This window comes from Geospiza fortis, unplaced genomic scaffold (assembly GCF_000277835.1).
Source record: "Geospiza fortis unplaced genomic scaffold, GeoFor_1.0 scaffold366, whole genome shotgun sequence".
Taxonomy (NCBI): Eukaryota; Metazoa; Chordata; class Aves; order Passeriformes; family Thraupidae; genus Geospiza; species Geospiza fortis.
Window position 1 is genome coordinate 5982453 of NW_005054342.1, and position 13199 is coordinate 5995651.

The following is a 13199-nucleotide window of genomic DNA, read 5'->3' on the forward strand; positions in this document are numbered from 1 at the left end:
TGAGCTCCCCTCCAAACCTATAAATTAAAAAAATATGCTGCAAACATTTTTCTTGGGTCTTACCACCGCTTAGGAACTTATCAATAAGCTCCATCATCCATGTATTAATTCACACACTTTTTTTCCTAATGCAGACATAAACTGTTCATAGCCTTTTTTTGACTCCTTGCCCCTTTATGCCACTTCCAGTTCAGCTCATACACTTACAATAACTGGTCATCAAATCCCCTGGCTTTTGCAGTGTATCCAGGTCTGAAAGCTGTTTTCTCATTAACTCATTAAACTACCTGGTTTTATTTCTAAATGAAAGTTCAGCAAAGTGGAAAATGTTTATAGATCCCTTCCCTTACTGCAAGTCCTAAGGAGCCACACAGACCTCTTTATTATGAACAACTGTCAGAATTGCACACATGCAGGTACTCAGAAGGTGTTGAGCATTTAGATGCCTAAGACAGCAATACTGTCTGATTTATTTTCTTTCCACATTCTGTGAAAGCATGTGGAGCTGGAAGAAAAAAAAATAAATGTGAAAATCAAGTGGGTATTTTGAGCCTAAGTAAACATGCAAATGTAATTGGATAACGTATCTTTCTCTCTATGTTCCTCACCATAATAAAAATGGAGTAAAAAAAGAAAAAAATCATGACATTTCTCACAGCCTGCTGAGAAGTACTATGAAGCTAACAGGTTTGTTTTGACATTGGAATAGGCTGAGATGGGGTGGAGGACAAGGAAGCAGACATAGCATAGCTGGTTTCTCCTCAAACTGCAAGATAGCTGTGTGTCTGCAAGACAAATCAGACTTCAGTGCAGGGAGATTATAACAAGTGTGTCTCAGTACCTGAGAAATCCTAGGATGTGTCAACATATTAAAAAGTGTCTCAGTCCTCATATATATCTACTGCTTAAATTTCAATGCATTTTTGCACCTTCTCTTGCATACTGTTTTAGAGTTTATTTTATTAGCTTCTACAAGCACCTACTTGGGAAAACTGAGCCCTGTTGATGTTTTACCAAGAAGGAGAATTAGGAAAACTTAAAAGGAAATATGTCTCTCATTTAAAAATACAGCCAAAATATACCCAGCAGAGTGTAAGGAAGATACTGCTCCTTTGGAGGTTTTCACCTTTCCTTCTCTTTTTGCTGAACTGAATTGTGAGAAGAAAGGTGATACCAAAGCAGAAAATGAAATATAAAATAATACTAAATTAAATCTTAGTGTGATCTCAGGGATGAGGAAAATCACGAAACACCCATGATAACACAAGTAGGTCTCATCTAGATATACAGTACCCTGAAATTTAGTCAGAATTAGAGAGAAACTGTGATTCATTTTGTCAATGTCATCTGACAGTCTGCACAGTCCCAGAGGACTCTCATCTAGTGTGATTTTTTTCTCATACATAGTTACAGAAAATGTGTGATTTTAAAAATCCCTCAAAATACTGATGTCTCAGGACAACCAAGTAAACTGTATAAACCAGGTCTGCAAATTAAATTAAAACTAATATTTTTATTGTTTTTTCTTTTAAAGTCAAATCATTATGATACAACCACTTAATTGTGCTGTTCTTATCTTATTCTCTGGAAATTCATTTTGCCCTGTAAGTACACTGTAGTTTTTACAGAGAAAGATACCACCAAGGTCTTCACACATGAACCCTGGGCCTTCATGCTCGTGCAACTGCAATTGCCAGCCATTCTCCCACCTCCTGCTTTTTGTTGTTGCTTGTCACCATTTGCAGTGTAGGCTGTAATCTCCTCTGGGTGAGGACCGGGTTGCCTTGCATGTCCTGCCACATTTGCTTACGGGTATTTCAGATCCATGCAGCAATAGCTGCACTTCATAAGCACTGTCATGAATTTCATTCTTCATGAGTCCAACTTCCACTGCCTGCAGGAGTCAAGAAGATGACTAGATTCATTGTTAGTGTTGAAGGTGGTGCTTTGCAATAATGATTCCAACCTTTGTTTCATTAAAGGCGGTGATGGCGAGCGACTTTGCAATCCCGAGGTTCAGGCATTTGGAGAAGCTTTTGCTTGTTCATGGCCACTGGTGTTATTCCCGACTCGCCAACATGGTGCTGTATTTCTTCTACAAAAATGCAGTAAGTGTTTGACTTGGCAGCTTTATGGCACCACATGTTTCCAGGGTTTATTTTGTGCTAAGTGAGCATTAGGTCAGCCTTCAAATGGTTTATAAATAAGCTGCAAAGAAATTTGCAGAGCTGAAAGACAGCTGGCTGCCATTTGCAGAAATACGGGACCCACTCCATAACAGCTACAGTGTGCTGCTGAATGTGCAAATTAGGTAACACAAATAACAAGCACTGCTGAAGAAAAGTTTCTTTACAGAGCAGTTTTGCAGAATTTAGCTGGCTGGATATTGGAGTCTTCAATGCCAAAGTCATCCAGCATTGGTCCCAAGTCGCAGTTGAGTGTGTTTTCTCTTCCTGACAGTATCTCATCATTGTTTATGAATCACTGTACATATTTCCTAGTGCCTTGAGATAATTTGGGTCCTCTCTGTGTCTCAGATGCAGAGACTGGGAAGGTTTTTTTCCTTGATTTATCTTATTTCCAACTAATCAAAAGAGTTCATTAGAAAGGAAGCACATGGTGGTAAAGAACAGACGACGGGTCTGTGTTTCCTCTCTGGTGTATGAAACAGGACTCAATCCAGTACTGGGCATTGAGCCAGAAGCAGCTCAACTCCTTGGCCTCAACAAAGGCCCTTTGCATTGATCTTGGAGTACAAAGATGATTGATTGAAAACAGCCTAACAAGGAAACCAAGAATACCACCAGCTGGGTGGGAGTCACTGGCAGGCACATATATTTGCTCACTTGCAACAGCTACAAATCACTTTGGGAGCAAGGCATATGAAGAAGCAAGAAAAAGAAGAGGGATAGAGCTCTCATATCTCTGTTTGCTTCAAAGGGCAATGTATGAATTGTGTGCAGGAGACTGGATTTTGTCCTCAGTATCAGAAGAAAAGTGGCTTTTAGTTTTGTAAAAGTTGCTTTCCAATTTTAATCTAATCCTCAATTTTTATTAGAAGAAAACCATTATTTGCTCAAAATTTTGAGCATCACCAGAATACCTAAGGGTGCTAAAGGATTAATAAAGTGTCTTTTTGTTAAAACAAGCATGTTAAAATTAATTCTGTGGTCAGAGCAGGGACTGCATGCAAGAGCCCTTTCAGACACAGAAGAATGAAGGGACTTAGTAATCTGAGCTGCTGCTTGAGTCAGAAATAGCAAGCAGATTTAAGTAATGCTGCACTGAGTGGAGAGCCACCTGTTGAAGTACAGCAGTGAAACGTGGTGGTGTTAAGATGCATCAGTTTTAAGGCTTAATCCTGACTGATGCTGAACATCTGCACTCCCACCCCCAGTGCTGTATGTTTCCAAGGTACCCATTGACATTATCAAATCTGAACTTCCAAGAGCTGTATGCATAGCCATCTTATATTAAAATTTAAAAAAAATAAACCCAGAAGTAATGCACATAAGACACTCCAGCAATCAGCAGCCAGAGATGCTGCTTATACATCAATGCTTTTGTTCAGCTTGGGTAAAATCTTTCATTTTCTGTGGTACAACTGCCCTTGATTACAAGTATTATTTCTCATGCCATTTTAATAAGACATCTTCAGAAGCTACTGCCTCAAGGCTAGAAAATAACTGAAGAGATCTCTTTGTGTTGGCTGTGTTTTGGCAGCCTTCAAAGCTTCCTGAGAAATACTTGTTGCTTCTGACTCTAAACTGTAGTTGGATATCCAGCATATAGACATGAATATGTCTGACACAGTGCCTGCCCTTAAGGAAAGATTGTCAAAAATGGAAAGATAGGAGCACCTGAACCTTCAGCAAGGAGACTATTCTGGATGATTCTCCACAGAGAGTCAAGATAGCTACACTGCAGATGTTCTGCAAGTTTTCTGTTTGCTCAAGTGGTTTCTTTTCCCCATTTTTTCATACTATGGAATTTTCCATTCTCCACTAGAACCTAGCTAATTTAAAATTCAAAAGCCATTTCAAAACTTAGATGACTTATCCAAGAAAATGTTTAGCTTCATGGAGATGATAAAAATACAAGTAAAATATAAACTAAAACATAGCATGACTGGCAATAGCTGAGCTTGATGAAAAGGGATTTCATTTAAACAAAAATTTACCTGCACATCTTCCTGTTTATACATCGTCTCTGCAAGGCAGCACTGAAAATTTTTTAACATACACTTCCTTCACTGAGAAATTCTCTCTGGGATCACATTCATAAAACAGTCTCATATGGCAGGGGAGGAAGGGAAACATTTTACTTAAAATCTTTATATAAATTTGTTTTGTCTTTTTCAGAGAAGTAATACACAGAGGCAAGAGAGAACATTTGAAATAAAATAAAAAACTGGTTTAATACAAAATAAATTTCAGGAGAAAAAAAATCTGATTTAAGCCTCATTTATTTGTAAAGCTTTCTTCAAAAGCACTATTAAGACCCATAGCAGAACTGATAGGAAGATTTTCAGCTGACTGTATTTTCATCAAACTACCTGTTTTTGCCAGAGCCAAATTTTTTCCAAGACAAGTTAGCAAGGCTCTAGAGAGAAAATGGACCATGTCCAGGATTAGCTGCATTTTGTTTTAAAACAACAAGAAAAAAGTACATAAATTCACATATTTATTGTGATTTCTTTTTGAGAAATTACTCAGGAAAATTTTTTTTTGGTTTTGGTGTGGAGAAGAAATAATTTTCAAAATATGTTCAGTTTTGGAATGAAACTGCCATGTCCCAGACAACTGTACTGAAGAGGGTTAAGCTTTGGTAACTCAGTCTTGTTTGGGCCATAGGAAGATATTTTTCTTGAAATACATTTACAGAAACGTTTCCAGAGGTTGTGCTTACAAAAATACTACAATTTAACTTTCCCTAGGGTAATTATAGAATGGGCTTACTAACAGTGAAGTGTATTTGCTGCTCATATACAAGCCACTTCAATGTAGTATGTAAACTTTCCCTGAGCATTTACCTACTTTATGTATAGATCTGTGTGTGTGTGTGTATATATATATATACACACACAGTATATGCAGTACACATATGTACATTTGTGTACTGCAGGACTTTCCTCTTATTCTGTGGCAATTCCCCTTTACAAGACAGGTTTACTCTCCTTAAAGCAGCTTTCACTGACTAAGCACACCATAGCCTTTTTTTCTTCCTACATTTAATTTTCAGCCACATTTAGGCACACAGATAGAACAGATCTGTATTTTCCTCTGTGTATCTAAAATTCATGAAGGATTAACATTCTCCATCTGACTGAAAGCTTTTTGAGAATAGAATACAAAAAGAAGAGAAAGTCAAAGGAGAGGTCATGTCATTTCCCATCTTCATTGTTAAAAGGAGGAAAACCCTCAACAGTTTCCAAAAGTTTTCTGGTTTTAATCACTTTACAAAGAATAGTAAAAATTTTAGTTTTAGGAGAACCAAGCCTGGGAATTTTTCCTTCTCTAGGAAGCTGGCTATCTTTTTCTAGGCCTCAAATCCTTCATCAGCATCTGAAATCAGCACCTTTATTGAAACCTCTGGATTCTCCATGCTGAAGACATTGTAGAAAAAATGAGTTGTGTGGTTTGTTTCTTTTTGGGTGATTCCAACCCAAGTAGATGAACAACCCCTCTGCATCTGTGTATGCAGCTGATTTCTTCCTCAAGCTGAAGAAGAAGGGAGGTTGAGGAATCTTTACAGCACTGTAATTTGCTGAGTGTCAAAGCACAAAGATTGAATAGTTAAGACAACTTTTCTAGACCTTACAGTTTCACGTTCCTTACTGCTACTGGTCTCATGTTGATCTTGAGAAAAAGTTCTGCATTTATCTGTTGTAGACCGCAGAAGTCTCCCAAAACATCTGCAGCCAGCAGAGGATATTATTGTGGCAGTTCTTGTTCTTACAGTAGCTGTGTAAGTGCTGTGACATCAGTACTCATTTACCTAGTGGTCGGTGGTGGTTGGGAGAGCTTTTTACAGTTAGTTAAATTGCACCTCAGTGTTTCACTTGAACTGAAAGTTAATTTTGTGTGATGCCCAAGATCTAAGGTTGCAGCAGCACAAAGACTTGCAGGTGTGCCAGATGTTTGCAGCTTAGTCAAGTGGTTCATGCATCAGGAAGTGAGTTGAAGAGCAGGTATCCTCACAAGGATTGCTCACGTGTTCAGCATTCATAGATGAGTCCTTGCAGAGCTGGAAGCATAATGGTTTCAGAACACAGTGGGATGATGTTCCTCCTTATCTTGTTGTATTTACAGCATTGCTTGCTCTGTTTCAGATGTTTGTGGCCCTTCTCTTCTGGTACCAGTTCTACTGCGGGTTCTCTGGCTCATCAATGATTGATCAGTGGTATCTGATCTTCTTTAATTTATTCTTCTCTTCTCTTCCACAACTGGTTACTGGTGTGCTGGATAAGGATGTGCCAGCTGAAGTGTTAATTGCTGTACCTCAGCTTTATAAAAGTGGACAGAATATGGAGGTAAAGACTTCTCGATTGCTGCAATTTCTTTACTGAACGTCTTTTGTTTCGACTGAAAACCAACCCTGCTCCCAAGAGTAGATGAGTAGTAAATACAATCTGAGAAGTCAGTGTTATTACTCTGTGATACTTCTTATCTGAGTCAAAATGCCAAAAGTACACCTAAACAAAAGACACACTAACAAAAAAAAGCCTCAACCAGCCCTATTTTAATATGTGTCAGGAGAGAAGGCTGGATGATTTAATTCAACCTAAACTGAACACCTCTTTCATGGTCCAGGCTCAGAAATAACAAAAAAAAAATAAAACAGATTGCACTTTGTAGCTAGTGCAGGCTTTTACAGAATAACCTCACAGTATTTACTCAAAACTTCAGTTCCCAGCCCTTTACAAAAAGAAGAGAAAGATGGCCTTGGTAGTAAGCACTTAAACTTAGTCTCTGAGGGAGGTTGTCACAGACGACAGATTCAGCTGAAATATCTGTTGAAAACACCTTGTCCCCATCTGCTTGAATTGCACAATGAAAACAAAAGGAATTGCAGGAGGAGTTTGAGCCAAACCTTTCCTGGTAATTACAAGTACAGTGTACCATGGGAAAATCTTGCTGTTTGGCAAAACTATCTATATGGGGACCTTGTTTTGAAGGCAAAAGCCTTCTTAAAAATGTCTTACAAAGCTGTCCTCTTAGAGGACACAGTAAGTGGTTTTTGCCTCCAAGTGTATACCTGTATTTGGTACCCCACACATGTAGTGGCATTGCTAGATACTGTCCTGGAAAGATGAAAGGAGAATTTGAGTATAACATCTTAGTCCATTAGTCCAAACTGTGTCCTTTTCATCTGTTGTTTTCCATTTTCTACATTTCTTCTGTTTCAGTGCATCACACTTGAAAGATCTGTACTATTAATACCTTCCTCTCTTGCACATTTTTAGGATGATAGGAATCTTGTAATGCCTTAAGGCTTGTTGGGGGTTATGTCTGCCGGTCTTCAGCTGGCAAACTGAGAAGTCTCCCAGGTTCACAGAACAGTTATTTCTCATAGAGAAGCCCAGAAATCATTCTAAGGTTTCTTGTTTGTTTGTTTTTTGCGTTTTTTTAAATCTATTGATCATATTCCCTTTATAGTTACCTAAAAGGGTTTTTAAAAACTTTAAAATCTTGTTTGAGGTGGGATCTCTTTCAAAAAGGGCCTATAGTATTATAGAATAGTTTAGGTGGCTCTGGAGGCCCTCTGGTCCAGACCCCTGGATCTGGGATGAGATTCAAACCGGGATGAGGTTTCTCAGGTCTTTTACTAGTCCAGTTTTGAATGTCTCCAGCACTGGAGATTCCACAATCCCTCTGAGCAGCCTGATGCAGTAATTAACCATGTTAGTTCAGGAGGCCAAGTAACACCATAATTCTTTCTAAGCATCTTTCCATTCCCATTTTCAGTCTGCAATGATATTTTCCACAAAAGGAAGAAGAGCTGATCAACCCAGTTGTTGGTGTAGAATATATACCAAAATTATATAACCATTTTTCCATTTATAAACTATTTTTCCTTATATCTAGGTCCCTTATATGACCATCCATATCCCTGCAATTGTATATTTCTGTAAACCAAAACGTTAGTTTAATAATGGTTTGTAGCAAGCAATTTTATGCACATACTTAGAGATGTGGATATATATATATATGTTTTATATAAATATTTGTAGCATAAATTGCTGCATGAATTGCCACTAAAGACCTTTGTTGTGAATGTTCTCTAAGTACATGTGCATTTTCTGTTTTGTCGTCTGCCAATAAATACCCTGTGTTTGTGCTTGTGCTTATGCTTATGTGATGTAGAACCCATTTATTCATGTTCATTAGTGATCTGACTGTATGCATAAAATAGGGCACCTTCATAAATGTTTCCTGGCCTGAGCATCAGATTAAAATTACATCCTCTACCAGGGGAAAAAAAAAAAGCAAAATACTTTCATCCCAGAACAGAGTGACTTGCAGGCAGACTGTTCATGCTTCATCCCCCAGGGTAACTAAATGATTGGCAAAGTTATGAAGCTATTTTCCCAAGCCCTTAAAACTGCCCTTGAAATATCCCCCTCAAAATACCTATCCTGGCAGAGAGGATCTTCATTATGATCTGATCTTCTTAATGTTTTTTTTAACGACACAGGAGTACCAACCACACATGTTTTGGATGAACATGATTGATGCTATGTATCAAAGCCTGGTTTGCTTCTTCATCCCCTATTTTGTAAGTGTTTGGTTTAAGCCATTCTATTTCAAGCATTTGGAGGAGAACTGGCAACGCAGCTTGGGCTGAATTCTGTCTTCTTTCTTACAGACTTATTATGATTCAGAGGTGGATATCTTCTCCTGGGGAACTCCCATCACCACAATAGCTCTTTTCACCATCATCCTGCATTTGGCTGTTGAAACCAAAACTTGGGTAAGGTACCCACAGCCTGCATAGATGTATGCCAGCCACTGGCATAGACATAATTCTTCTCTTAGTGCCACCTTTCAAAAACATAAGATGGTTGCTCCTTTCCCTCAGCACATTCTGTTTTTAGCAGGCATTTTAAAAAAGCATGGAAAGGGTTTTAAAATATGATCTGCAAACAGCTTTGTAGTGTTGTATTTATAAGAATTTCTAAATATACAAGGCTCTAAACTCTTTGCTGTGCATGGATTTGACTCCAGAAATTGAGAAGTTTTAATTTAAGTCACAGCAAACTTCTCAAAATATAAAGAATCATATACTTATGTTGTTGATTTTTTTGGTTTTTGTTCTAGACTTTTCTCCACTGGTCATCTTGCATCTTCAGTATAATTTTATTTTTCTTTGTGGCTCTGGTTTACAATGCTTCTTGCCCAGTCTGCCATCCTCCATCCAATCCCTACTGGACCATGCAAAGGTTGATGGGAGACCCTATGTTCTATTTCACTTGCATTATATCACCAGTTGTTGCATTGCTGCCCAGGTATTGTATCTTCTCTCATGTCTTTTTTTGTATGTAAAGGCACTCCATGCATATGATTGGGAGAGCAAGAACATTTTCCACCCCCCATCTTTTGTTTTGCCTAACAGCCAATTGAATTTCTTTCAGCAGCTGATTATTTGAAGTCAGGTTGTGTAACCTGTTCTGTGCTCCTGACCACAGGAACAGACCACAGCTCCTGGCCAGGGACAACAGGAACGGGATAATTGTAGACTGTTGGTCAAACCTCCTGGCCATGCAGAGGTTTGCTACCCAGTGAGGTTTTCTGTGATGCTTCTGGATTCAGTCCATCCTCACATAAAATGCACAGTACCCAAATTCTGTTAGTATGTTGTGAACATACTTGCTTATTTGTAGATCTAGGAAACTTGCTTTGCAACTTATCCCCATTGCCTTTCCTCATCAGGAAAGATGAAAGACTGTGTGTAATCACAAGGTGGACCACTGGCTAAAGATACAGATTTATTACACTGCCTAATTAAGTTATTAATCAAAATATTAGCCCAGCATCCAGAGCTGTCCATCTGCAAGCTTTCTTGTGTGGAGCATAGGAACAGCACATAGAACTGTCTTATTTTTCTTTGTTGTACTTTTGTCTTGGATGTTTTCCCTTAATAATGTATTGGGTATTTCCTTCTTTCATTTCTTCTCACATGCCCATTCTCATCTTGCAGATTCCTGTACAGAACCCTTCAGGGAACACTATTCCCAACCCAGCTTCAGCTTGGACGCCAGCTGAGTAAACTGTCCCCAGAGACTCGTGCCCAGCTTCTCACCGAGTTGAATGTAAAGGAGACAATGTGCCAGACACGACTCTTTGCAGACAGCTTCTCCCCGAGCCTTGGCTCAAATGCTAGTGATTGTTACAAGGCTGATAACCAAAGCACTCCTCTGCCAACCTCTCCTCAAACAAGGGAGTCACTTCTCCGAGAGGACGCAAAGGCAGACCACAAAACAGATCAGACTGCAGCTGCCTCTCCCCAGGGTTCTGTGTTGTATGAGGAAAACAAGCTCCCCTCAACAGCAAGTGCTCTGGAAAGGTCCATGGGGTTTCACGAAGTTCAATGTGGCCCTTCAGAGGTGGAGTCGTTGCCTGTGGGAACAACATTCCCATGGAGCTCAGCAGTCGACCAAGCAGACTTCAGTTTGTTGAAGTGGATCACATCAACTCCGCTGTTCAGTCACATTGGGACTGTTTTACAGGTGTCATCAAGCAGTTTACAAAATGAAGCACAGGACAGTATGTGTGTGCTTGGCTCTTCTTTGCATGTGGACTTCAAAGGCTTAAAAGAAGAGGGCTCAAATAACTTGCAGGACAAAATGAAAGGAACCCCAACTGATCATTGTAAAAATGACAATTCTGAGACCACCTTTTTATGATGTGGGCCATAAATATATTTATATATTTTCTATTTGCACACATTTATAGTGAGATTACTCTATTTGTTTCCAAAGGTGAAACAGAAAATCAAAGGTACAGAATGATTATTTAAGAATGTTTAAATACAGTTTATTAAGAGCTTTAAATATAAAAAGAAACACTTGAAAGTTCCATTTATATTGTTTTATTTTTTCATCTCATTTTGTAAAGAAATGCCTTTTCTTTATTTTTCAGATGCTTCTCTTTTATTCTGACACATACTGTAAAAGCAAAGGATCTATCTTCCATATTTGAAAGGATTAGATTCAGCAACAATTATTGATATCATTATAGGCCATTCAGTAATCAAGGAGGAAAAACCATGATAATAAAGAGTCACTGTATTCCATCCGTCATCTGCTTGCCAGTGTATTTTGTCACTGAGGCAAAGCTATGGAATTATTATACACCTCTCTGTAAATGTTAACAATATCTCACCACCACATTAATAATACTGGTATTTTATAAATGACACCATGTTCTGATATTGCAGCCATAGCATTTGATGTGTCATGATAAAACAATAAATAAATGACCATCCATATTGCAAAGTGACTTCCCAGTCTGGCATTAATTGTAACTCAGCCCTTCCCTTGGAGTAGCTGGTGTTTGGCTGGGCATGGCCTTACATCAGGCTGCACAGAAAGCTTGCTGCTTGTTTGTAGGGAAGGATTTGGTGGCAGAGAACTGGTGCCTCATGTCTGCTGTAGAGTTTGAGCTGGGAAGCCTGTGATCTTGGGTGCTGGAGCACTACCACAGCCACTGCTACTGAAGAGGTCTGTTCTGCTTGCTGGTGGGGGGAAGGACTGGCAGAGTGGAATTTTGTGAGACACCTTTGCTGTAGTTTCAGTCGGCTTAAATGGAGTCCTTGTGGGTGGTGTAGCCGAATGACCAGCTATGAGGGTACGTGCTAAGCAGAGCTATTTGAGCCTGGTGCAAAGCAGGCTATGGCCAGTCCCAAAAGCAGGAAGCTGCACTGCTTTCTGAGGTTATCTCTGAGCCCACCTCACGTGGTTGTAAACCCCAGGCTGCCAGGGGTACATGGGTTTGCAGCTGCCCTCTGCCAGCCTGATGGATCCCAGGGGCTTTAGCCTGGAATGCTGCTTGGTTCTTTCACACCTGGTCACCATGACCACATGTGAACTATCTGCTGCACTTCTTTTCCTCATTGCAGGCTTCCATGGCCTTTTTATTGCTTGCCATCAGTTTTTCTAAGGCCACAACTTATTCGTGCCATGCTCTGTGCCTGGCAACCTGCCTGCCACGTGGATTGCCTCAGCGTGGTAAGACTCAGTACCTACCATCTGTCACTTGCTAATTCACTCAGGATCTTTTTTTTTTTCAAAGATTTATATACACTGGCCTCTTTCCCAAAGGCTGAATTGATAATATGATACTGTAAAGTGCCAATGAAAGGAAGAGATGAAAGCAATGTAAATAAGAGCAGTCAGCCTGTAAATATGTTACCCTCATGAAACATGACACATCCACATGTAACTAAACTGCATTTTGGGATTAGAATTGACTAGGGACAGGGGAAAAGCACTAAGGGACTCACTATTGCAGCCTCCTGTGAACAGCTTTTAGCATGATTGATTTGAAAAAAATGAAGCTAAACTTCTTCCTTTTACCCTTGAGATAAAGAGGAACATTTATCTCAAGGTTTATATGTATGGGTTTAGTGGAGGAAAGCACACCTATTGACTCATTTATTTCTGGCTGAAAAGGTGCTGGGACTCCTCTGCTACAGAAATTGTGACAGAAATGGGGCAGTTCAAGTGGCCACTCAGTTTCCACAAGGCAGGTGGGCATCTGCCCTATCAGTGGCAACAGGAGCCGGGAGTGTGGGTCTTGGCACACCCCTCTGAAGCAGGGCAGGTGCTGTGCTGTCACAGCACTCTCCCCTCACTGGTGGGGAGCCTGCAGGACTCGGCTCAGCTGCAGAAACCTCCTTTGCAAAGGTCTCTAGCTGAGGGAGACAGCCCCTGTTCAGGTATCTCTGCTTGCTCTACCAGCCTGCTCAGTCTGGATAGTAACTGTTGGGATGCCTTTGCAGGTAATCTTTTTACAAGGTTAGCTGGCTGTATTTAACATGTCCTGTGCAGAGATTGCCATTGTAAATAACTCATCTGTGTGGAGATGCAGTGTCTTTTAATGTCACAGGAGAAGTCAAATGACACTTTGAAATGTGTAAATGTTGCCATCTGGTTAGAAACCTTCATCTGCTTGTAAAACAGGATATCACAGAAGGAC

General features: G+C 39.7%; 1 protein-coding gene across 1 annotated transcript in view; it reads left to right on the plus strand.

Moving 5' to 3' along the window:
* The window catches only part of ATP10A (ATPase phospholipid transporting 10A (putative)), a 112085-nt gene extending 100588 nt beyond the window's left edge, over nucleotides 1-11497 (plus strand). Inside the window, exons 17-22 of the mRNA XM_031058370.1 lie at nucleotides 1983-2108; nucleotides 6332-6532; nucleotides 8698-8778; nucleotides 8869-8973; nucleotides 9321-9508; nucleotides 10201-11497. Coding sequence (XP_030914230.1) covers nucleotides 1983-2108; nucleotides 6332-6532; nucleotides 8698-8778; nucleotides 8869-8973; nucleotides 9321-9508; nucleotides 10201-10906 — 1407 coding nt within the window. The 3' untranslated portion in view covers nucleotides 10907-11497. The remainder of the gene's footprint in view (nucleotides 1-1982; nucleotides 2109-6331; nucleotides 6533-8697; nucleotides 8779-8868; nucleotides 8974-9320; nucleotides 9509-10200) is intronic.
* The last annotated feature ends 1702 nt before the right edge of the window (nucleotides 11498-13199 follow it).